The sequence below is a fragment of the Alternaria triticimaculans genome (assembly GCF_023758025.1).
Source record: "Alternaria triticimaculans strain BMP 0046 chromosome Unknown scaffold_20, whole genome shotgun sequence".
NCBI lineage: Eukaryota > Fungi > Ascomycota > Dothideomycetes > Pleosporales > Pleosporaceae > Alternaria > Alternaria triticimaculans.
In genome coordinates, this window is record NW_026055977.1 from 471,344 (window position 1) to 491,587 (window position 20,244).

The 20,244-nt window shown below is 52.6% G+C and overlaps 9 protein-coding genes and 1 non-coding gene across 10 annotated transcripts; 2 read left to right on the forward strand and 8 right to left on the reverse strand.

Annotated features, from left to right (window-relative positions):
- Positions 1 to 925: 925 nt before the first annotated feature.
- J4E78_009454 (uncharacterized protein) lies at positions 926 to 1,426 on the forward strand (the record flags this gene model as incomplete). Its single annotated transcript, XM_049370044.1, has 1 exon — positions 926 to 1,426. The coding sequence occupies one exon, from the start codon at positions 926 to 928 to the stop codon at positions 1,424 to 1,426; it is 501 nt and encodes a 166-aa protein (XP_049218353.1).
- A 135-nt stretch (positions 1,427 to 1,561) lies between these two features.
- Positions 1,562 to 2,476, reverse strand: J4E78_009455 (uncharacterized protein; the record flags this gene model as incomplete). The annotated part of the gene is made up of 1 exon (XM_049370045.1): positions 1,562 to 2,476. One exon carries the CDS (start codon positions 2,474 to 2,476, stop codon positions 1,562 to 1,564), a length of 915 nt encoding a protein of 304 aa, XP_049218354.1.
- A 3,249-nt stretch (positions 2,477 to 5,725) lies between these two features.
- On the forward strand, positions 5,726 to 6,343 carry J4E78_009456 (uncharacterized protein; the record flags this gene model as incomplete). The annotated part of the gene is made up of 1 exon (XM_049370046.1): positions 5,726 to 6,343. The coding sequence occupies one exon, from the start codon at positions 5,726 to 5,728 to the stop codon at positions 6,341 to 6,343; it is 618 nt and encodes a 205-aa protein (XP_049218355.1).
- A 796-nt stretch (positions 6,344 to 7,139) lies between these two features.
- Positions 7,140 to 8,306, reverse strand: J4E78_009457 (uncharacterized protein; the record flags this gene model as incomplete). Its single annotated transcript, XM_049370047.1, has 3 exons — positions 7,140 to 7,768; positions 7,822 to 8,064; positions 8,117 to 8,306. 3 exons carry the CDS (start codon positions 8,304 to 8,306, stop codon positions 7,140 to 7,142), a joined length of 1,062 nt encoding a protein of 353 aa, XP_049218356.1.
- A 559-nt stretch (positions 8,307 to 8,865) lies between these two features.
- Positions 8,866 to 10,291, reverse strand: J4E78_009458 (uncharacterized protein; the record flags this gene model as incomplete). The annotated part of the gene is made up of 3 exons (XM_049370048.1): positions 8,866 to 9,714; positions 9,777 to 10,046; positions 10,208 to 10,291. 3 exons carry the CDS (start codon positions 10,289 to 10,291, stop codon positions 8,866 to 8,868), a joined length of 1,203 nt encoding a protein of 400 aa, XP_049218357.1.
- A 394-nt stretch (positions 10,292 to 10,685) lies between these two features.
- On the reverse strand, positions 10,686 to 10,994 carry J4E78_009459 (uncharacterized protein; the record flags this gene model as incomplete). The annotated part of the gene is made up of 2 exons (XM_049370049.1): positions 10,686 to 10,856; positions 10,905 to 10,994. The coding sequence occupies 2 exons, from the start codon at positions 10,992 to 10,994 to the stop codon at positions 10,686 to 10,688; spliced, it is 261 nt and encodes an 86-aa protein (XP_049218358.1).
- A 2,020-nt stretch (positions 10,995 to 13,014) lies between these two features.
- J4E78_009460 lies at positions 13,015 to 13,108 on the reverse strand. Its single transcript has one exon. It is a non-coding gene; the product is annotated as a tRNA-Leu (tRNA).
- A 447-nt stretch (positions 13,109 to 13,555) lies between these two features.
- J4E78_009461 (uncharacterized protein) lies at positions 13,556 to 14,389 on the reverse strand (the record flags this gene model as incomplete). Its single annotated transcript, XM_049370050.1, has 2 exons — positions 13,556 to 14,271; positions 14,332 to 14,389. The coding sequence occupies 2 exons, from the start codon at positions 14,387 to 14,389 to the stop codon at positions 13,556 to 13,558; spliced, it is 774 nt and encodes a 257-aa protein (XP_049218359.1).
- A 1,598-nt stretch (positions 14,390 to 15,987) lies between these two features.
- Positions 15,988 to 16,476, reverse strand: J4E78_009462 (uncharacterized protein; the record flags this gene model as incomplete). Its single annotated transcript, XM_049370051.1, has 2 exons — positions 15,988 to 16,325; positions 16,413 to 16,476. 2 exons carry the CDS (start codon positions 16,474 to 16,476, stop codon positions 15,988 to 15,990), a joined length of 402 nt encoding a protein of 133 aa, XP_049218360.1.
- Positions 16,477 to 17,793: 1,317 nt separating this feature from the next.
- On the reverse strand, positions 17,794 to 18,916 carry J4E78_009463 (uncharacterized protein; the record flags this gene model as incomplete). The annotated part of the gene is made up of 3 exons (XM_049370052.1): positions 17,794 to 18,390; positions 18,436 to 18,624; positions 18,830 to 18,916. The coding sequence occupies 3 exons, from the start codon at positions 18,914 to 18,916 to the stop codon at positions 17,794 to 17,796; spliced, it is 873 nt and encodes a 290-aa protein (XP_049218361.1).
- Between the last annotated feature and the right edge of the window lie 1,328 nt (positions 18,917 to 20,244).

Sequence of the window (20,244 nt, forward strand, 5' to 3'; positions counted from 1 at the left end):
GCTTGAAGTGTCTATGTCATCGCAGAATACTAGCGATGCTATGAGTATATGAAATGAATTACGATGAAACTAAAGAAATCATCTACATAATGGTTGTGTATCATCGTGTCAACTGTGCCTGTATTCTCGATTGTGGTAAAGGACGAACATCACAGACGCGCAGCTCTGCGACCTCCTCTCACCGGTCGCACGAGATTCCAAACTGTTGAATGACTCTTCGTTCGGTCCTTGTTGTCTGATCATCGCCGCGATAACCCCGGATTTTTAGATCGACATCTTAATTCTATCTTTATATTCCGGGAATGATCGAATGGCAAACTACAAACTACACGTTGAACTAAGTCGCCTCAGCCTTCTTGAACGCAGGATAAGCATAACACTACACGATACAAGCAACCAAAGCCACAATGACTCCGGAGAGTTGTCCAAAATGACATCATCCGATCTGCAAAAAGGGTCCTAACGCTAACCCTTTCTCGGCCACCCCGCCTTTGCGCAGTCGCCACCGGGGCACTGCGATAGGCTGAGTCGCAGGATGGTTTGCCTGTTTGGTGATGCAGCGTACATGTCTCGGTCATTTATCCAGGTTATGCGACTGGGTTGGAGTCCTAATCGTGTGGTGTCAAGCTCGGCAGGAGCTGGAAGCTAGCCACAGCTGGCCCTGGCGGGGGGCTGTGGCACAGCTCGTATTCGTTTGCTCAGCCATGTGAGGTGGTTAGTTGGAGGCAGTGAGGAAGATCGTGGGAATAAGGTAGTTCTACTATTGATGGTCGGGTATATAACCAAGCGAGGACGCTATTGCTTGGTGGGGGTGTTATCATAGCTGTCAGACACGTCTTACCTGCATTCATAAGCCACAAACTCTCCAAGTAAATACACAATACGCAATACACAATACCACGATTACTCCACTACAACCAACACCATGACAGAAGCAACCCCTAAATCAAACGACTACTACGCCCCACCCTCCTCCACTCCCGACACACCCCCAACCTACCCACCAACCTACACAACCGTCGCCCGCGCCCTAACCACCCTCTCGGAAGGCGACCCCGACGAAACAATCCCCGTCCCCATGATCACGCGCACCCTCGCCTTCTCCCTCCACAACTACAACCCCTTCTCACGCAAACAAGGCGAAGTACGTCAATCGATAATAATCCGGCAAATGAAGCGCTCCTACTACAATGCACATTACGCCAAAGACGCAGAGGGGAATTTTGTGGGGACGGGAACTCCAGCAACGGATCTGGGCTTGGTTTTCGTGCCCGGGAAGAGCAGTAGTGAAGATATGCTTAAGCAGGCGAATGAGGTTGCGCTTGAGGTGCAGAGAAGGAGGGGGAAGGGGATTGGCAAGTTTGGGATGCCGCAGGATGGTCCGGAGGGTGCTATGATGGGGATTGCGCCGCCTGGGGGTATGTGAGGGGAGAGATGGTTGTTCTGGGTCTGGGTAGTTAGAGGGGAAGTGGGCGAATTGGGTGGACTTTGGAGTCTGTTATTTGATACCGTGTCGATAGCGATTTCGCCAACAAATGTTAGAATTTGCCATATTCTACGTCTAGTAGTAGCCCTTGTCATCCCACGGACTCCTCCTCTTAGCCCACTTCTCAATTGGCGTCAGCTTGACTCCTAGTTCGTCCACCACAGGCTTCATATCGACATTAAATGGCTCATCTTCCGCCTCGTTGTAGTACGTATACGCCTTGAACATCTGACTAACAATTGTATCCGTATCCAGACCACGCCCCTGCATCGCCTTGCCAATCTTGTCGCAAAAGTCTGCAACAGTCTGATTCTCATAACTCAGCCGCTTGTCCCAGGCTCTTGATAGCTTCTCGGTCAGTTGTGAAAGAACAACGGTTTCAGCACCGCCGATAGGGATGTCGCGGCCAGAAAGCTCGGGATGCTCCATGGCGGCCATCATGATCTGCGCGACATCGTGGTGACAGATCCACGACACGCGGAGGTCAGGCTTGTGGCAGTAGACAACGGTGTTGCGGTCGCGGATCGGGGGTAGAGCCCAGCCTTCGAGGAGATTGTCGAGATAAACCACGGGCTCAATGCTGATAGTCGGTACAGACTCCCTCAATAACCTCCTCATCTCCCTCCGATCTTCCTGGGCTACGATGTCTTGAGATAACTTCGGTACCGGCATACTCGTGTTGAACAGAATCAACGGAACGTTGGCCTTCTTTGCGGCTTCCCCGATGTACTTGGCCGCCGCGATTATGGGCTCGGATTGGTTGAACGATGTACTCGGGAGGTTGAGAAAGACCCTGTCTGCGCCTTGGAGTACTCTTGCGATGGCATCATGGTCGGTAAAGTCTGCGGCAAACGTCTCCACGTCCTTCCCATCTACCAGAACAGGTTTCGGGTTGCGGCTCACGGCGACGACGGAGTGGCCTGCTCGGGCGAGGGCGTGGACTTGATGACGCCCTTGGACACCCGATGCACCAAAGACGATGACGCGCATTCTGGCGGTTTATGTTGCACTTTTTGGATTCGTAGGTTCTGGACGTATGTCGAAGCTGGTATATTTGTAGTACCTAGGTACGCGCCTGCGCCAGGGTCGTTGCAACTACCATGTTTGGCGGTAGTTGGGTGGGTTGCAAGTGCGGAGATTCGTGGGTCGCTCGGCCGCTGGCGAACCGGGAGGGTGTCCGGGAAAGTTTACCCGCAACGGTCGCTTAGATGTCTGGAGGTATGACGCCTGTTGAACCCCAGATTGTCTTGAGCCCTGATACGAAGCTTGGCTGTAGATTTCGCTGGACGATCCCGATATCGGATCGGAGAGTCATCATGTGAGTTCGGAGGTCCGACGACTTGTACCTGGGTAGCCTACAATCTGGGTGTTTTATCCCAACGTTAGTTTAACTCGATTTGCGACGACGACGATGGGACAGTCTATCGAGGAATATGACAGGCTATGATACATTGTCTTAGATGGGCATGGTAAATGGGCGTCGATGGAAGAATTCAAGCAAGCTACATATACAGCACGACACAGTCTCCATGAGCTTCCATCCTGAGGTCATTCACTGCAACTCGGGGAGATAGACATACCGAAGTCCGATTTGAAGCATGTGATTTTTAGCGTAAGTGTAAGAGTACCAAAGACTGGACAGAATATCAGTACCCTGCCGTTGGTCTAGACTGGCACGGCTGGATCTAGGCGTACTTCGGAAGCGGGATCCGCTTCTCGGATGGGGCATCGGAACGATAGATCTGGGCGACGGGAATAATGGATAAGACGGGAACAATGGATAGCTCAAAATACGTTATCCGGTTGAACGGACACATTGATGCAAAGCGTAAAGTAGATCATGCAGGTGGTATGTTGACAGCGGGAAGTTAGATACAGGATTACTCTTTACGCCGAGCGGCATATCGGCAAGTTCGCGCAGTGATGTAGACTAGAAGTACACACATACGTGGACTGTACTGTAAAGAGAGGTTAGAGCTATTTGCATGTATAGCCGGTGTGTGAGCAGGTTGAGAAAGCGGTGCGACATGTTGCTTGCAGAGGCCTATGATGCCTGTGCATATCGTGAAGCAATACCGGCGATATATACAGTTTCATCAAATAACCAACCAAGATCGAAGTATACACTGCTGGCACTGTCCCAAGTTGTGTAGTTTCGGCGATGCCTCCAGACCGCGAGCGGCTTCCATTCGGCTGAGAGTGTGCCACATTGTCAATGCCGCTTCTGGTTTCAGGGTCAACCCTGAGAGGGCTACAAGACTCTCTATTACGTCTGGTGAATGCTTCAGAAGACTCTACCCGACGTCGACTGGAGTAATCTCGCAGGTTCGGCGTACCTGGATCCACCGGCATCTTCGGCTGCAGCCTCACGATGGTCGCTCTCGATAACCGCTATTTACTCCGCAGATTGTTGGTGCTGCGGGACGCGATGCGGAGGAAGGGCTAGCTTGGTGTACCCGTGGACCCGTTGGGAACTCGAATCGCTTCTTTATCGATTCGAGATGACGGCCCGCCACTACAAAAACTAAATTCAGCGACTTTTGGGAGAAACCGCTCCTTCAAGGACAGCATAGTTGCGTATATCGGATAGACCAGGAACTCATCACTGGTGTTCCTAGCTATCGAGCCGTCCCGGAAGAGCGGATTACTCACCAGCCTTGCCCATTTCTTGGCTTTAGGGCTGACATGGTATCGGAGGCGGCGGAGACAGACTGCAGGAATGCGAGTTGACATTCTGCATATGCGACGCGATCTTCTCTTATACTGGCATGATGCTTGCAATCAGCCCCCAACAGCCTATGAGAAGTGTCATCGGATATCGGAACAGATCGTCGATCGGTCCACCCTTGAGAATGACGTCGAACATGGCGACGAAGAGTACAACTCAATACGCTTAGATCAGAGCATCGCCGAGAGCTAAAGTGCCGATATGGCACGTATCCAATTCCACGGAAAAGCTGTCTGTTCAAGTCGGCATCTTTACCTGGGTCTGAGTCGGCGCCAATGCTCATAGTGAGTGGTAGGCGCCTTGAGGTGCAAAAGAAGCGAGCTTGCGATTGAGCAGATCCGGGGACGGAAGAACGATTGGACGAGTGGGTTCACGATTTTTAGATATAGACGAAATGGAGTCTCAGAGCACCTGCCACCCACTATTTTTGGAGCCGAGTCTGAGGCAAAATACCAGACAGAGGGTTGCGGGTGACGAAGGCCAGCGGTAGCGTGATTCCAAGGTTAGCGACTGGCGTTAGCGACGGCACGTCGTGCAACGTCGAAGGTCCTCCAGGGCTCCGAGACCACTAGCGCAGAAGGCCCACCCGTACCTGATCGAGGGATCCATGGACACCACTACCGCTGGTTAAGAATGAGCGCCCGTGAACAGGTTCACCGAGATCATGCCGATGGCTCGGCTTCCCCCCGCCGCCGCACCACCAGCGTGCCGTTCCCTCATCCGACAGACCAGCATTGGTAAGCTATCAGAGCGCGTTGACAGCTGCTGCGCAGCTTGCGGCAATGCGCCTCTTCCTGCAGCGGCATGCGAAGTGCTTGCCTCATAGTTGGTCGCGGTATACGCCGCCGGCCAGCATCTCACTCAATCATGTCGCGTGGATCCTCCCCGGGCATGTTTCCCGCGCCGTCATAGCCTCTTCGACAAACTACAGCACTCTGTGCCATTGCGTACCCGTACCACGCGTTCGATTCAGCGCGCCGGCCAGGATTCTCTCGCTTGAAGATAAGTTGGCCATGGTTCTGCTTTCCACGGTTGCGAATGGCGCCTACCATGGATCGACGTTTGATTCTTCACTTCCCATGACAAACAGACCACCTGCATCATCACACTCTCAACACGTCCAGCTTCACCACTTCTAGTCTATTCAGATATCTCCGTTATTCACCAATTCATTGTGTCGTTTCCAAAAGGGTCCATTGCACACACAATCGGCACGAAATCTGGCAAAGCGTGGTAGCGAGTTACCTCAAACCACATATCCTCACAGGCAAATACCGTTAACAATGAGCTTAGTTCTCATACCTTCTAACCAACATCATTCTTACATGTCGGACGACAACTCTCCAATGATACCAGGGCAGCCAGGGTACCCAGTGTACCGTCCGAATCAAGGGCAGCCAGAAGAAACACCAGCGCCCGGTAGTTATGGATCTTTTACGCACACATCGCCCACAAGTCCATTATTCCCACAATACGCAGGATACCAGTATATGGGCAATTTTCCGCCGCCCATGTCTCAATCCACGAACTCGCAGGCGTTTGTTTTGGGCGCAAACGTTAACTTAAACGCAGCATCGACTGCGAACACCTTTTACGGCGCCCAGGGCGGCTCAGCATTTACTCCTTCCAATCAGTCAGCAAACTCGATCTCTACTCCGACTATTTCCCCGTCGCAAACTCAATTCGATCCCGCCGATGCGTCCCAATTCTACGAAGGCGACAACGACGACGACGACGCCAAAGGACGACACGACAGTTTGTACCCTAAGGATGAAGAGACATCCCCAACAACAACAACAGAAACACCGTCCAAGAAGAGGCGTCGATCCGAGTACGCCGAACCAGGCTCAGCGCGGGCTATATATCTCGAAAAGAACCGCAAAGCCGCCAGCAAGTGTCGAAGCAAACAGAAAATGGAGCAGGAAGCGCTAGTTGAGAGAGCGCGGGACTCAGAGCGCAGTAACCGCATACTGAAGGCGGAAGTACACATGCTACAGACTGAACTGCGAGAGCTGAAGGAGTATGCCGGTCGACATGCCAACTGTCGGGACCCACGGATAGCAATCTATCTGCAGAGGTTGGCTGACCGTTTGGCTTCGCAAATGGGCCATCCACAACCACAATTGTGAACACAGACTCGCGCAAAAGTTTTCCGTTCAGCGACAGAACCTTTTTCTCGCTCCTCGTGAAGTTGGTCTTCTATCGGCGCGAAGGCGGACACACCTCGGAGCTCCACCATGCTGCTCCAAAAAACGCATCACCACGAATCGCATTCCAGATCTCGGAACTTTTCTGGATCCTGTATTGTAATTGCGTGGGTACAAATTTTGCTTTCCAGCCGGCTATCAGTAATCACAAAGCTCGGTGGTCGGCCTTCACCACCGTCGTGAGTAGAAGGGCTGGGACGTGTTGGGGAAAAAAAAAGGAACTGGAGTCATGGAGTTCTACGGACCCCATTCCCGAGTTGAGTCGGGGTACAATTACAGTCATAGCGGAAACATACCCTTTCTCTGGAATGCGATAAGGAAACAAATACCAATATGAAGGGGTGGAAGCAATCATCGAGTGCATTGCATTAAGCATGTAGATGAAATTACGGATGCTCCTCTAATTTCTCTGAGGTGACTTGTTCCTACGGACTGATGCTATCTAATCAGATGTGACTTCCTAGTGAAGTCGGAAGTTCTTGCTCTCAAAATGAAATGACGTCATTGCCATGGATATGACACTTGCTACCGATGCATCTCGCTCAAGCTTCCTTTTCAGAAAATCTCGGTATTCCGCGTCCCTGGCTATAGGGGACGTACTGGCGCACAGCTTGTCGCTTACTTTTTGCGGGAACGTCATCAGTTCCTATGCTCTAGTCGCTAAATCAGATAAAGTCCTCCTCTTGTTATCATAATCAATACATCCACCCCTGCTGTCTCAACGCCCAGAAGCATGCCTGCTACTTGAACGTCTCGATCCAGTCCTGCCACCAGTTCTTACACCGTTCTTAGCCTCCCGATGTCCCATCATGTGCTCTTCGTCCGCGCCCGTTGACATATCGCGAGAATGTTGAAGCTCCATAGGCGAACCGCTTCGCAGTCTCTTCTGGTGTGCGTCCGTGACCTGACTTGGATGGGTCCAGTTGAAAGAAACCATGACAAAGAACATCAGCAGAGCATCGAAGATGTACAGGTACACTTCGTGACTGAGGAGATATCCGGCGTTTCCTCCGAGGTATTCCACGACGCGGAAGATGCTTCGAACCATGATGAGCGCGCTAGCGAAGTATAAGTTGAATAGGTGGCGCTTCCAGGGTAGTTCGGCAAGACTGGCTCGGGATACGGTGGTCCATGTTTGTACGATCTCATGAGATTGTCGAGACTTGAAGCACGAGAAGGGGCTGTAGCGCCTCTTAAGGGGAAGGTCTCTGGAGACACGGTAGTGGAAGACCGCGGAGACGACGATGAAAAAGCCGAAAAAGAGTAGTTGGACGAACAGACCACCGATGATGATCTTTTCACCGGTATGCAGGGCGTCTAGCGTGCCCATTGCTTGGATGCCACCACCTATACAAATATTTAGCCATAGTCCCGGAAGCTGCGTTAAAGTGGTAACGTACCTGCGGCTTGCAACATAAAGCTGAACACATCTCCTGCTACGAACGTCTTCGTAAGCCACTTGTGGCTAATTAGCGAGTAGCGCTCTCCGTCGACTAAGAGGATTATCCGACCCAGTATGATGTAGATGGAGGCTGCGAATAGTGCCGGGGCAAGTAAGATGAGCAGCGACTGCATAATGAAGGGACCGAGTGCCCAGACATCGTCGTGTGAGAGGTAGCGTCCGATGTAACCTATAACCTCGACTGCATCATGTCAGCAACACCATCGCGAAGAAGGATGGCTATGCAATCTTACATAGACCTCCAATCACTAGTGGTGCGAAGTACCACGTCTTTCTCCTGATGAATTGGAAGATGTGCAAAAAGGTGGTAAGGCCGAATGCGACGACGAAGATGATTGCCGCTATCCGGTTTGGGATGTATCGGTATAGAACGTAGGCGGTTGGGTCGTCAAGCGCTGGGCGATATGGTTCGGTGTCGGACATGTTGAGTTGAGTTGAAGACGAACGCAGGTAATGCGTCCTCGAATGCAGGTGTGGTCATTCTCGAAGTGGGCTTCTCGAACGTTTTAACAACAGTTGCGTATCGCTCCTCGGCCAAGCCGTCAAGCTAAGGATGCGTTCGCGTTCTGGCTGTACGGAATACGTGATGCGAAATACGCTGCCAAGAGCGCTTGCCGAGCCGAGACGTTTTTTTGCGGGCCCCGTATCGGCCGTATGGCTTCTGCCGCACTAGTGGGACGATTTGGGGGTTAAATCGTGCGGCACCCCGTCCAATACGGCGTATCAACAACTGCAGTGCCTCGTTGAGATTGTGCGAATTGCACAGCCTCTCGCGAGCTTCGCAAGCTTCGCCATTTACTTGGTCCCAGATTAGTGATCATTGCGAAAAGACTTCGCCAAAACAACCCACGACTTTAGGATGCGCCAAGAGATGGTTTGCCAAAGCATAAGGACACCCGGTCAGGTTCACTCCCCGCGATAGGATATAACGAGTTATTGGCTGCGACACCAGAATGGATACAAATCGGTGTAACTCAGATCCTCACGAGGCTGTCGGAGTGGTCGTTGCGCTCCCGGCTTGAGCATGAATGATCTGTTGCGGCCAGTCGAGCCATTTTAGAAGATCTGGTGTCGCTGCTAGCAAATGTTCGCAGGCAGCAAGAAGCCATTGGGGCCACTTTACCACCCACCATACCGGGCGACATTGGGCCAGCATTGCTGCAAAATGGGTTGTGATGATGCATGTCACAGGGTTGTGAGCGGCGAGGAGATCGAAGAAATGGGTCTCCAACCTCGCAGGCCAAAGAAAGAGAAGGGAGTACTCGTCGCGATCGGGTGATATGTGCCGAAACCGGAGCCAGGTAGCGTTGAGTGCGTCGATGGCTGTAGCGCAGGCCTCCTTGTCTTGGCTATCCAGTAGGAGTTCCGTGAGTTCCTTCAGTCGAAGAATCTCTTGAGGATTCTCCTCCCTTGCGAGCGTGTCCAACGCATCTAGCGCTTCCGGAGACGCCATATCTGTCATATGAGCAAACACCGAGCTGTCTTTGATTTGGTCCCAGTGAGGTATCACCACAACCTTGATGCCTTGCAATAACATGAAGCAGTGGTGGAGAGCGCGAATGGGATCCTCGGGGCGTTCAAGCTGCGCCGAACCGAAGTTGTAAGTCAAGATTATCGAAGACAGCATGAACATCGGAATTGCCAGCTCAACGTTCGGCGTCTCCAAATTCTTTCGATAAGTGTCCAAGGCTCGACTGATGTGGGAATCTGCCTGGAGCAAAAGGCTCTGCCGCTCGTTGGGCGGAAGCAAGGATGCTTGATGGACTGCTGAAAGGGCGAGAAACCCGCGAAGAAGGAAAGGATAGTCGAAGCCTAGTTCGATGAACTCATTCTGCGGAGCGGCATGGTCAGTTCAACGATCCCACATAGTCTATCGGAGTGGACGAGTCTTACCTGCCAGACGACACTTCTAGTTGCAGGATTTGGATGCAGAGACTTGGCGCACGCTTTTGTCCAATGATGCAGCAAACGGAGGTCTGCGAGCGGAAGCTCGGAACTTGCGGGACTTGCTTCGGGACTTTCAGCATGATGTGTATCCACAAACGGTGAAGAAACGCCTGGACTGTGTTGTGGGGAGCCCGAGTAGCTATCCGGTATTGCTGGGAAATGGCAATGGATGTCCAGGCGAACACAGTTCCCACAGCGCGGGCGCGCTTCATTGCACTGTACGACATGGTAAGCGACGACACGGATCACTGCAGAGGAGCCATAGCTTCGGATGTGTATGGCACTCGAGCACTATTCGCCGGGTAGGTACAGAAAATCGCACAGCACACGGTGATTGGCTGGAGAAGACGGAAGCTGGATCGAAGGTGAACACCTACTTTAGTATGTCTCTGCTTGCATTGGAAGCATCCTTTTCGCGACTTGGTGTGAGTTTTGCGCTTTGCGACGCGCTGTTCCGGCATAGTGGCGACAGCGAGATGGGTATATGAGTGCGATTGAGATGTACGATGCAGGTGATTTGGGCTGGGCGGCGGAAGATCATCGGTTATGTAAGCCGCTAGCGAGCGACTGGCGTGGGCATTTCCCCGCGGACGTCCGTTGGCCCCTTGCTTTCATTCCAGCTTGCTGAGGCACAGCACCAAACACCTGCTTTGTGACTTGCACCGCCGAATCAAGACGCGAGAGAATTCAAAATGAGAAGAAAATGACGTTGTCAAATATCGGTTGTAGACTCCCATACGCCGGACTCCGAGAGACAAACCCCATCCCTGTTCGTGGAACGTCTGAACGCCTTCAAATCCAGATCAACACTCGCGCCGGCTTAGCTACAAGACACAAGCATCATGTCCACCCACATCAGTTCCAGTTCCTGAACTCCGCTTGCGCGTCGGCGTTGCGCCACCCGATGTTCTCCCTGCTTGCTTCCTCCAGGGCAGTTGGCTTCCTTGTCGATTGAGCGCCTGCGGGCGACGACTTCCTTGGCTGGTTAAGACGCTTATCCAGGGCCGCTTGCTGGTTTGCGCGCATCTTTGGGCTTGTCAGCATTGCAAGTATGGTCGAATACTGAGACCATACCTCAGCTTGGAGTTTCGTGCGCTCTTCCTCGCTAAGCTGCGGCTCTGGGGGTCGCTGCGATGCCGACGGCTGAGACTGTTCTTGACCCATGGTTTCAGTCGGGAATGTGCAGTGCGGGAATGGTTGATGAACTCTCTCGAAGTCAATGTAGACTTCGAACGAGATTGCGGTGTCTTTGTTGTTGATATATGCTGCTTGCATATCAAGCTTAGGCCACTTACGGCACGGTTATCCCGTTAGGCAACAACGCCAACGGCACGGCCACACCCTGAGGCGCATCCCCACAGCCTTGTGGTAGATGTACGATTTGCCTGAAATACATCTGCTCAGGCTGTGCATCTTGCATTGAAGAGTTGTCATTGACGATGTCACACAACTCATTGAAAAAGTGGATGCACCTTTCTTCCAACCATGGTACTGGTCTGAGTCAAGCTTACATTTTATTCTTTTCGATTTCATGTGTTACCACTTTAATCCCAGCACTGAACTTGATCATGGAACCGCTCTCACAAATTCAATCAAATCCATACCAACCCAAATCCTGGAATAACGATTGATTTCATCATGCCGAACGCCAACAAACCCTACCGCTGCATCGGCAAGGGATTTTGCGGCAGCGTCTGGGCTGCTGAAGATGGCACGAATCATGCCATCAAACGCGAGGATGGAGGACCCGGACGATCCGTCACCAACGACTACAACATGCATCTGCAAATCATTCGGAGCGCAAACCAGCATCGTCCTTCTATGCCTCTAGCCATACCACAGTGTCAGTCGTTGATATACTCGAACAATATGTGGTGGGTTGAAAATCTCCACCGCTTTCCTGCCGGCTTCACAGAATGTAGAGCGCTTATATCGGAACGCATCCCCAAGATACCTCGATCTATCAGCGACAAGATCGTAGACCTGTTCTGCGCAGGCAACACGCCACTCTTGAATTTTGTGAAAGGGAATGAAGACGACGACTGTTGTCTTATCCGTCCCTACCTAGGGCGACGACGAGAACGCGAAGCAAACACGTCGCGCTTCCAACGCTTCAGCCTCCGAAACGTTCCATTACACATCAACCAGATGGAAGACCTCGGCCTTGATTATGTCGCCTACGCGCGAACTATGGCGGATGCGCTTGCTATGATGCACTGGGGCGCCAAAGTCGATGCTAATGACGTCGAATTCGTGCTTGCGCCTCCGCGAGCCTCATCAACACGATCTTTCCCATCACACTATCTCGGCAAACACGTCATGTGGATCCTCGACTTTGATTGTGTGAGACACATGTCTATGGACGAAGCTGGACTGAAGCAGGCGTGCGCTGCGTTTATGAGGAACGATCCCTTCTACCCACGACCGGACGGCACTGGGACTGCTGACGGAGCGTTATGGTGGCTCTTCAGGCATAGGTTTCTAGAGAGCAGTGCGGAGATATTGGGAGATAGGAGTCAGCATGCAGGCCTACCACGGAGGCTGATGGAATTGATTGAGGAGGAAGGCTGTAGGCGACGGAAGAAGAAAGAGGAGCTACAGGGGCGGGATTCAGATACGGAACAGGATTAGAATACACCGGGGTGTGTTTGTCAGGAACATATATCCAGCTCAATGCTCTTTACTCGAAGGCTTGAGATGATTCAAACGACGATGTTCGATAGCTTCAATGCAGCATTGGGTGCTGTCTCCCCTTCAACTGCTCTAAAATCTCAACAATGTGTCGGCATGCATACCCCGTTCTACTTAATGCGTAAATCAATCTTTGACCTACGTCCCTTCCTGAACGGCATGTCATAGTATTACTAGTCTTCGTAAAGCATACAACAGCCGTAGATGTATTTTAACACGAGTTCCTCTTTAACAACATTGTCTCTTAATCAACAAAGTCGCAGGTTGATGCTCTAGTGGCCTTCCACCAAAAGAGGTAGTTCGCACAGCAATCTCCCAAGCTAAAAACAAACGCAAAAAGCAAAGCTCAGGCTTCTTGCAATAGTGTGCCTCCAGAAGTACCCCGCCATCGCTCCGGGCGCTCGTGGCTGACATTTCCCCAACACCGCCAAAAAGATACTCCCACCCCATTTTCGAACGCAAAAAGAAGGCAAAAAGAGCAAAACAAGCAGCTTGACACGAGTGGGGTTCGAACCCACGCACATTTCTGTAGTAGAGATCCAAGCAGGGCTTAAATCTACCGCCTTAGACCACTCGGCCATCGTGTCTGATGGAGAAACTGGACAAATTTTGGAGATGCAACGTCTATATTGCAAGAAAATCAAACGAGAAGCCGTGCCGCAGGCATGAAGAGAAGGACTTGGTGATGTTTGGTATCTTTGTCGTGGTGCGGGGTAGTAGAGGGGTAGGTCAACTTTGGTACAACATCGAGTTTGCAGTGTTGAAGCGGTGTTGAGGCGAACGCGGTATCAACTGGAGAACACTGCATCAAACAAGACTAGACAGTTGTTTCATCTTCACCAACTTTCTCGAAACACACGAACAGATACATCAGGCCAAACGAGTGCATTAGTTAGAACCGTGCCTAGTTATCCCTATCATGTACAAATCCATAAACAGCACTAGACTATATACACCTCAATCATTACATCTCGATCCAGACCACAAAAACCTAAAAGCTCAATACACTACATCTTCATCTCTCATATCCCCGTCTATGCAACCCATCGCTTACCCAGAGTCTGCGCCGCCTGCGCATCATCAGGGTTGTTCTGCGCCAGCGCCGAAAGAATAGACGCAACATCATCCTGGCGCTTCTCGATATCGCGACGGGCAGCGGCAGCAGCCTCCGGGTCGACCTCGGCGAGTGCGTCAAGGCAGTGGGCTGCATCCACGTCCTGGCGCTTCTCGACGTCGCGGGTCTCAATGTCGCGACGAGCAGCGGCAGCGGCCTGGGGGTCGACTGCGGCGAGATCGTCGAGGCAGTGAGATACGTCCTGGCGCTTGGTAACTGACTTGGGGGTGGAGCTCATAGCGGGAGCAGCAGCGGCGGCGTCATCGGGGTTGTTCTGCGCGAGGGCAGCAAGGATGGAGGCGACGTCGTTTTGACGCTTCCCCATGTCGCGGATGTCGATGCTGCGGCTCTTGATGTCGCGGCGGGCTGCTGCTGCGGCCGCGGGGTCGACCTGCGCGAGGTTGTCGAGGCAGTGGGATACGTCGTCCTGACGCTTGGTGGTGGATGTGGAGGACATGGCCTGCTTGGCTGCGGCGGCATCGTCCGGGTTGTTGGCCTCGAGCGCGGCGAGGATGGAGCTCACGTCGTCCTGACGGCGGAGCTTGACCTTCATGGCTGAGGCGGCGGCGTCCGCATCTTCGGGGTTGTTCGTGCGGAGAGCCTCGAGGATGGAGGCTACGTCGTCTTGGGGGCTGGCTGGGATGTGTTAGATGTGTGTCCAGTGAAGCATACTTCTTTATGGTTATAAAAGCTTACCAGTAGCGAAGACGGCGCTGGAGAAAGCAGCAACGGCGACAAAGGCTGTGTAACGCATGTTTGCTGATTGGAGTTTTGAAAGTATTGGTAGTGAGAGTAGATTGAAACTGAATAGAAGTGACCGGCACAGATATTACAAGATGATAGTACTGATAGGATGTTATTTGCTCAAACCAACTCAAGAAGACATCGAGCTCTAAATACCACAGTCCGGAGAAGCGATACCCGCACCGCCAAACATCTAAGCTTCGCCGCGTCAGATGCGGAAGCTTATCACGAAACCCACCTTGCCTAGTTTCACGGTCTTGGTACGAGCCGAGTAAGAAGATGCACCATTGCAGTGTTCGAATGCATTGCATGTTCCGCAGTCGGCAAGGAAGAGTGCGGTTGTTTGGTTTCCGATGTTCGGTCCTTGGAGGAGGGTTGGAGCGTTCACGTATCGTGTTTCGGAAACAGCCTCACCATCTACCCAGACGCAGATCTGAAACAATGCAGCCTCGGTATCTCTATACGACTTGCGCGGCAGCTCTTGCTTCTTCTGTGACCGTAGCAGGTATCACGTCGATCTGGGATCAAACGCGGAGGCTCTGGAGACGTGCGCCGCGCGGACTTTGCCATGCGACACTGCATGCTGATCTACTCACGGCTAGCCACAGCATTCTTCTACACAGACGATCGCTAGATGCTGCCCTTTAAAGTCATATAGTCTCCATCATTCCTTCTCATACGTGGTAGTGTATTACGCGCGTGTTTCGATCGGGGGAGGGTCGTAGTGACGTGCGGAGTTCGCGGAGGCTCGGATCGCTTTGTAGTCGCAGAGATACAAGCAGTATTGACTGTGCATTGGTTACTATCAATCGACAGTCAGCTCGGTACTTCAGAGTAATGGTGCTAAGCTCGTACCTGGTGTCCGTTGCTTGCTTCGTGCCGCAGGTTGCCGAACGACAACAATGTGAATATGGTCACCATCTCACCCACACGATATGCGCTCCTAGATATCCAGGTACACGACGCAACAGGCCTTGAGTGAGTTCCAGAGTCAAGGCATCTCTGTCTGTTCGCTCTCCAGCTTGCGCTCACGGTAGCGGGTCGTACCGAGGCAACCTCGAAATCGCGGGGTTCTGGGGTAGACCATTGCGCTGTCCACCTGCGGCGGGTTGAGATGGACTATTCAGTCTGGGTAGTTAACAAGGTCAAGTCGAACTTCGACATCGTAGTGGGGTGGACAGCATTGAGCACCCACGGGCTTGCGAGCTCGCTCGAGCGAAAGCTTGGCATGACCAAGTCTCAATATCGGACAGCTCGAACAGCAGTAGCTCATCACGGAACGTGGCACGGGTATTGACAAGCGTCGGCATTGGTTTGGAGGGTCCATTCGAGTCCATTGAGTTCAACGTCAGTCATCCGCACATGTCATTACCATAGCTACAGCTTCCGCACATATACCTGGGTAAGGAAAGCGAGCCGTGGTGGTAGCTTGCTCTTCAGATTGCTCGTCTAAAGTACATGTTTTACACAATCTGACCGGCCACTAGAGTAGGAAAAGAGGTAGTAGTCGTCCCTATGCACACACCCATCCGCAAGAAAAGTTTTCCACCTTGCGGCACCCCCATACCGTTGACCCCAAATGTCCGGCAGTCCATGCAATGCACACATCTATGCGACGTAGAGGAGCAAGAAGGACATCATGAGCGCGAAAAGACCAGTGGCCTCAGCGAAGGCGAAACCGAGAACGGCGTACTGGAAGAGCTGACCCCTGAGGGAAGGGTTGCGGGCAACACCCTGGATGAGACCACCGAAAACCGTTCCGATACCGACACCGGCACCGGCAAGACCGATGGTAGCGAGACCGGCACCCTGGATCTTGGCGGCAGCGACCATGGCGGCAGCGGTGGACTCGGCGACGATGCCACGCTTCTGGATGACGTTGCGGGCGGCGTTGTTGCGGAAGGCGCTGCGGGCAGCGACGAGGGTGTTCTGCTGGGGAGCGCGGGCTGCAAGATGATGGTCAATGGCTGCTTGATGAGCTTGCAGAGCTCAAACCCAATGGCTTAAGCTGCTGCGGCAGGCGCGAGACATACCAGCGTTGGAGAAGCCACGGGCGGCCACGCGGGCGGCGCCGAAGGAGCGAGCGATGGCAACCATGGTGATGGTATTGACGGTCGGAGTGGAGATGAGTTGGAGATGAATTGGTCCTTCAATGGATGGGGAGTGGTGGGAGGAGGATGGAGGAGGTGGATGCAAAAACTCGCTGAAGGGTTGATTAGCCGCCAAGAGTCCGTGCGGGAGCTCACATCGGGTTAGCGCTCCCCGTTTACTCCCGACAACCTCTACCTTGTCGACCGTCGTGAAGCCTTTGAGGGTGGTAGTGACTTCTTCTAGCTGCTCATCGTCCTCCTAAATCAGGCGAGGATGTTGGGGAATTATTGAGAGCCTGAACTGTTCACAGAGTTTGCAATCGCTTTGCAACCGCTCCACAAACATTCCCCTCAACCGACACAACCGATCTTAAGAGGTACCACGACATCGTTACACCCATGCACATCAGAACGCAATATTTTATCTCCAGTTAAACACGAAGTTTAGTTAGACCATGCAATGATCTTAGTGGAGATTGTTTTCTGTTGTGTATAGGCTCTGACACTTGAATTATATTAGTTCTGAACCACATCTGTGGGGTACAGATAAGATGCGTAAACACTATACAGACTGTGGAACATCTGCTAGCGATAATTTCTTCGATCAATTCAAAGACTCTGGAAAAGCTGGTATAGCAAGGCCAAAGTCAAAGCATTCAAGTATGATGTTCGCGAGACTTCACAAAGCGTTACCACATAAATGATGGGTGGGAACCAGATGATACATTTTGCATGACACGCTCATGAAGCAGCTATGATGTGTACACCGATAAGAACATAGTTTGTCTTGTATATATGTTCGTATAATGAAACATCGTGCTTTGCAAATGAGAAGCCATTTAACCTATAGTAGTCGCTCGGTCAAAACTAGAGCTTATCACGGATGTCACTGCTGACAGTCTCTCACTGCAAAGACACGAAAGAACGAATTGTAGTGCTCACATCGAATTCAACGACGAAAGCTATTCCCATTTAAGACTTTTGGTAAACATGACCCTTCCCACCTCATCCCATCCATGCCCACCATCTACCCATCCAACCATCCCATCCATGTCGGCCGTAACAGCCCACCGCATCTCCTCGCATCAGCACTTGGTATCGGACTCAAAAAAGAAAGATTACAATACAGTCATAGCCCCGAAGGAACCATGATAAGAAGTGGTATCGGACATTAGATGGTCGTAAAGACCGAGCGCAGAGCAGACGTCGACGCCCAACTCTCGTCGCAGGGAGATCACAGCAGGTGCGACTCGATCACTCCCCGCATGCGTGAAACAGTCATTAAGTTGATAAAAGGAAACGCCTTGTCAGGAAACAGTTGTGCTTATTCGACCATTGCGCTAATGGGCGTGCCAGCGCGGCTCTCGTCCACGAATTCGCTCATCTTCATCTTCTTGTGTCGCGGGCTCTCGGCCTCGATCTCGTCCAGCCGCCTCTTCAGGTCCGCTTCTCGCTGCTTGGTCTCTTCGAGCTCTTGCCTCAGGGTCGATTCCGTCTGTCGTGCTGACTGCTCGCTCTGTTCGAGTTCGCTAACACGGTTGCGGAAGAGGTCGTTGATGAGCTCCATCTCCGAGACGCGTGTCTTGAGCGCAGTGTTCTGAGCGGCAAGAGTCTCGTATGGGAGAGGGGCTTCGAGGTGGGAGCCGTTGATCGAAGAGTTGGCGGGGGACGGAGCACGGATGCCAAAGCCTGGTAGCGAGGGCGAGTGGAAGTCACCGCCATGCAGGGCCTGCTCGAACAAGTGTGATGGTGCGATGTTGGAGGGGTGGTTGAAGTTCGGGGTACCGGTGCGGGAGATGGGCGATTGCGAGCGGTCGGACAGTCCAGAAGAGATCTTGCCAGATGCGCGGCGGTGCTGGGCTAGGGCTAGCTGGCCATCAGCGTCGGGATGCGCGGCAGGAAGACCACCTTGGTCGCTTGTCTGTCATGTGTTAGTTGTGAAGGAGTGGTAGATTGACTTGCATACCCGCTTGCGTCCACCTGGTCCGCCAGTCTTGACGCGGTTCCGGCTCTTGATGACATCTGTCTTCAGACTGATGGGTCGCGGGCGTCCGTGTAGCTTCAAGAAGAGCCCACAGGCATTGCAGAGAACAGCGCCAGATTCGTCGCGGCGCCAAAGAGGGGTGGTGGAGGTTGCGCAGTTTTGGCAGGACGGCTGCAGAATGTCAGTAGGAGCACTTTACTGTTGCCAGAATCCATCAGGCTCGTCTCTGAACGGCTTCGCGAAGAATGCGATGCGTCGAGGTCGCCTCGAGCGCGAGGCCAGAAGAAGTAGATAATGGCTACCTATCGATAAGAGGATAAGAGACAAATCGGAGTCTTGCTTGGAGCCATGACGCCAACATCGCAATCGTACGTACCGGAGAGCCAGCCTGACCACCAGCGGTTGCGGGCGCAGAGGTTGCATAAGTCATGCTGAGGCCATTAACGGGTTTACTGTTCTCCATGGTTAGCGAGGGCTGGAAAAGAAGTCGCGAAAACGCCAAGCTTTCAGTGATAAGCAGTAGGTGCGAGCGGAACGGCCGGCGGTTCGAGCCGCCGACGCAACTGCCAGTCTGGAGCCATTCACCACGCTCTCATATCTCACGATAAGTGAATACAACACCGCGAAAGTGTTTACGAATATTCTGCTAGAACATTTTGCAAAACCCAGTACGCATCTGCTTGTACACACTGGTCCCACACTGCCACAACGAGAGCCTGGGTAATTCTGGGTACGTACCTGGGGGGTGAAGGCATTCTCTTCTCGGGCGTATCTCTCCTCATATTATCATTATTATCATTACTGTTCATATTCGCAGCGGGGCAATTCGACGCAGCCGACGCTAGCGTGGCTAGTGACGGCAGCTGAATCGAGGCATTGCTGCCATGCCTTTGTTGGGTGTAGGAAGCCACGGTCGAGCTTGAGGACGGTCGTGATCTATCGTGGCCGATCGACGGCAGCTTGTCGTCGAAGTTGGCGGTGGTAGACGTCTTGAAGGCGGGCAGGTCGAAAACCTGCAGGATCGAGGGTCTGCGGAACGAATCGTCGACCTGGGGCCGAGGGAGGATGGAGGTAGCCAGTGCGGAAGCCGTGATGGGTGTATTAGGTCGAGAAACGCGTGGCGCTCCTCGAATAGCTGGTAATGTATCGGGTGGGAATGCCTTGTATGTCGAATGCGCACGTTTTGATGATGTACACCAAACAGGACGCGAGCAAGCGGATGGAGCTTCAAAAGAGTGTGTGTATTAAGTAAGGGAGCGACTGTAAAGACCGAAGGACAGAAAAGCAACAGCTACAAAGCAGTGTTCAAAGAGTGTGTCTGTCTGTTGAGAGGAATGAGCACGAGATTGAGCTACCAGGTACGCGATCCGTTCTCTGCGCTTTGGTGATAGGGGTCCCTCCGTATCGATAATACCCACCTTATTTAAAATTAGGATCTAACCACCTGCATGACCTCAGAACGCTGCCCGCAAGTGTCCCTCCAGTCTCTTTTGAGCCGGGCCGTTTTCCTGCAGTCGTACAAGCTTCAGCATGGTAATCTGAACCATACGATGACCTCCTCAGCGATTCAGTCCTTAGTCACAAGCAAGCATAGCACAATTCACACGCATTCAGCCTCCACAACGGCTCTCAATATTGCCACGCCCGGTCCTACAGGACCCACGAACAAAGGGTCGTTGAAACGAAACAACCGTCCCGTCAGGCGCGTGATGGTTCACGCTGACCGGCGCTTATGGTATTGCCCCTGAGGCTCAATTACGCTAGTCCCACAGCGGCCATGCACGTCTGTGC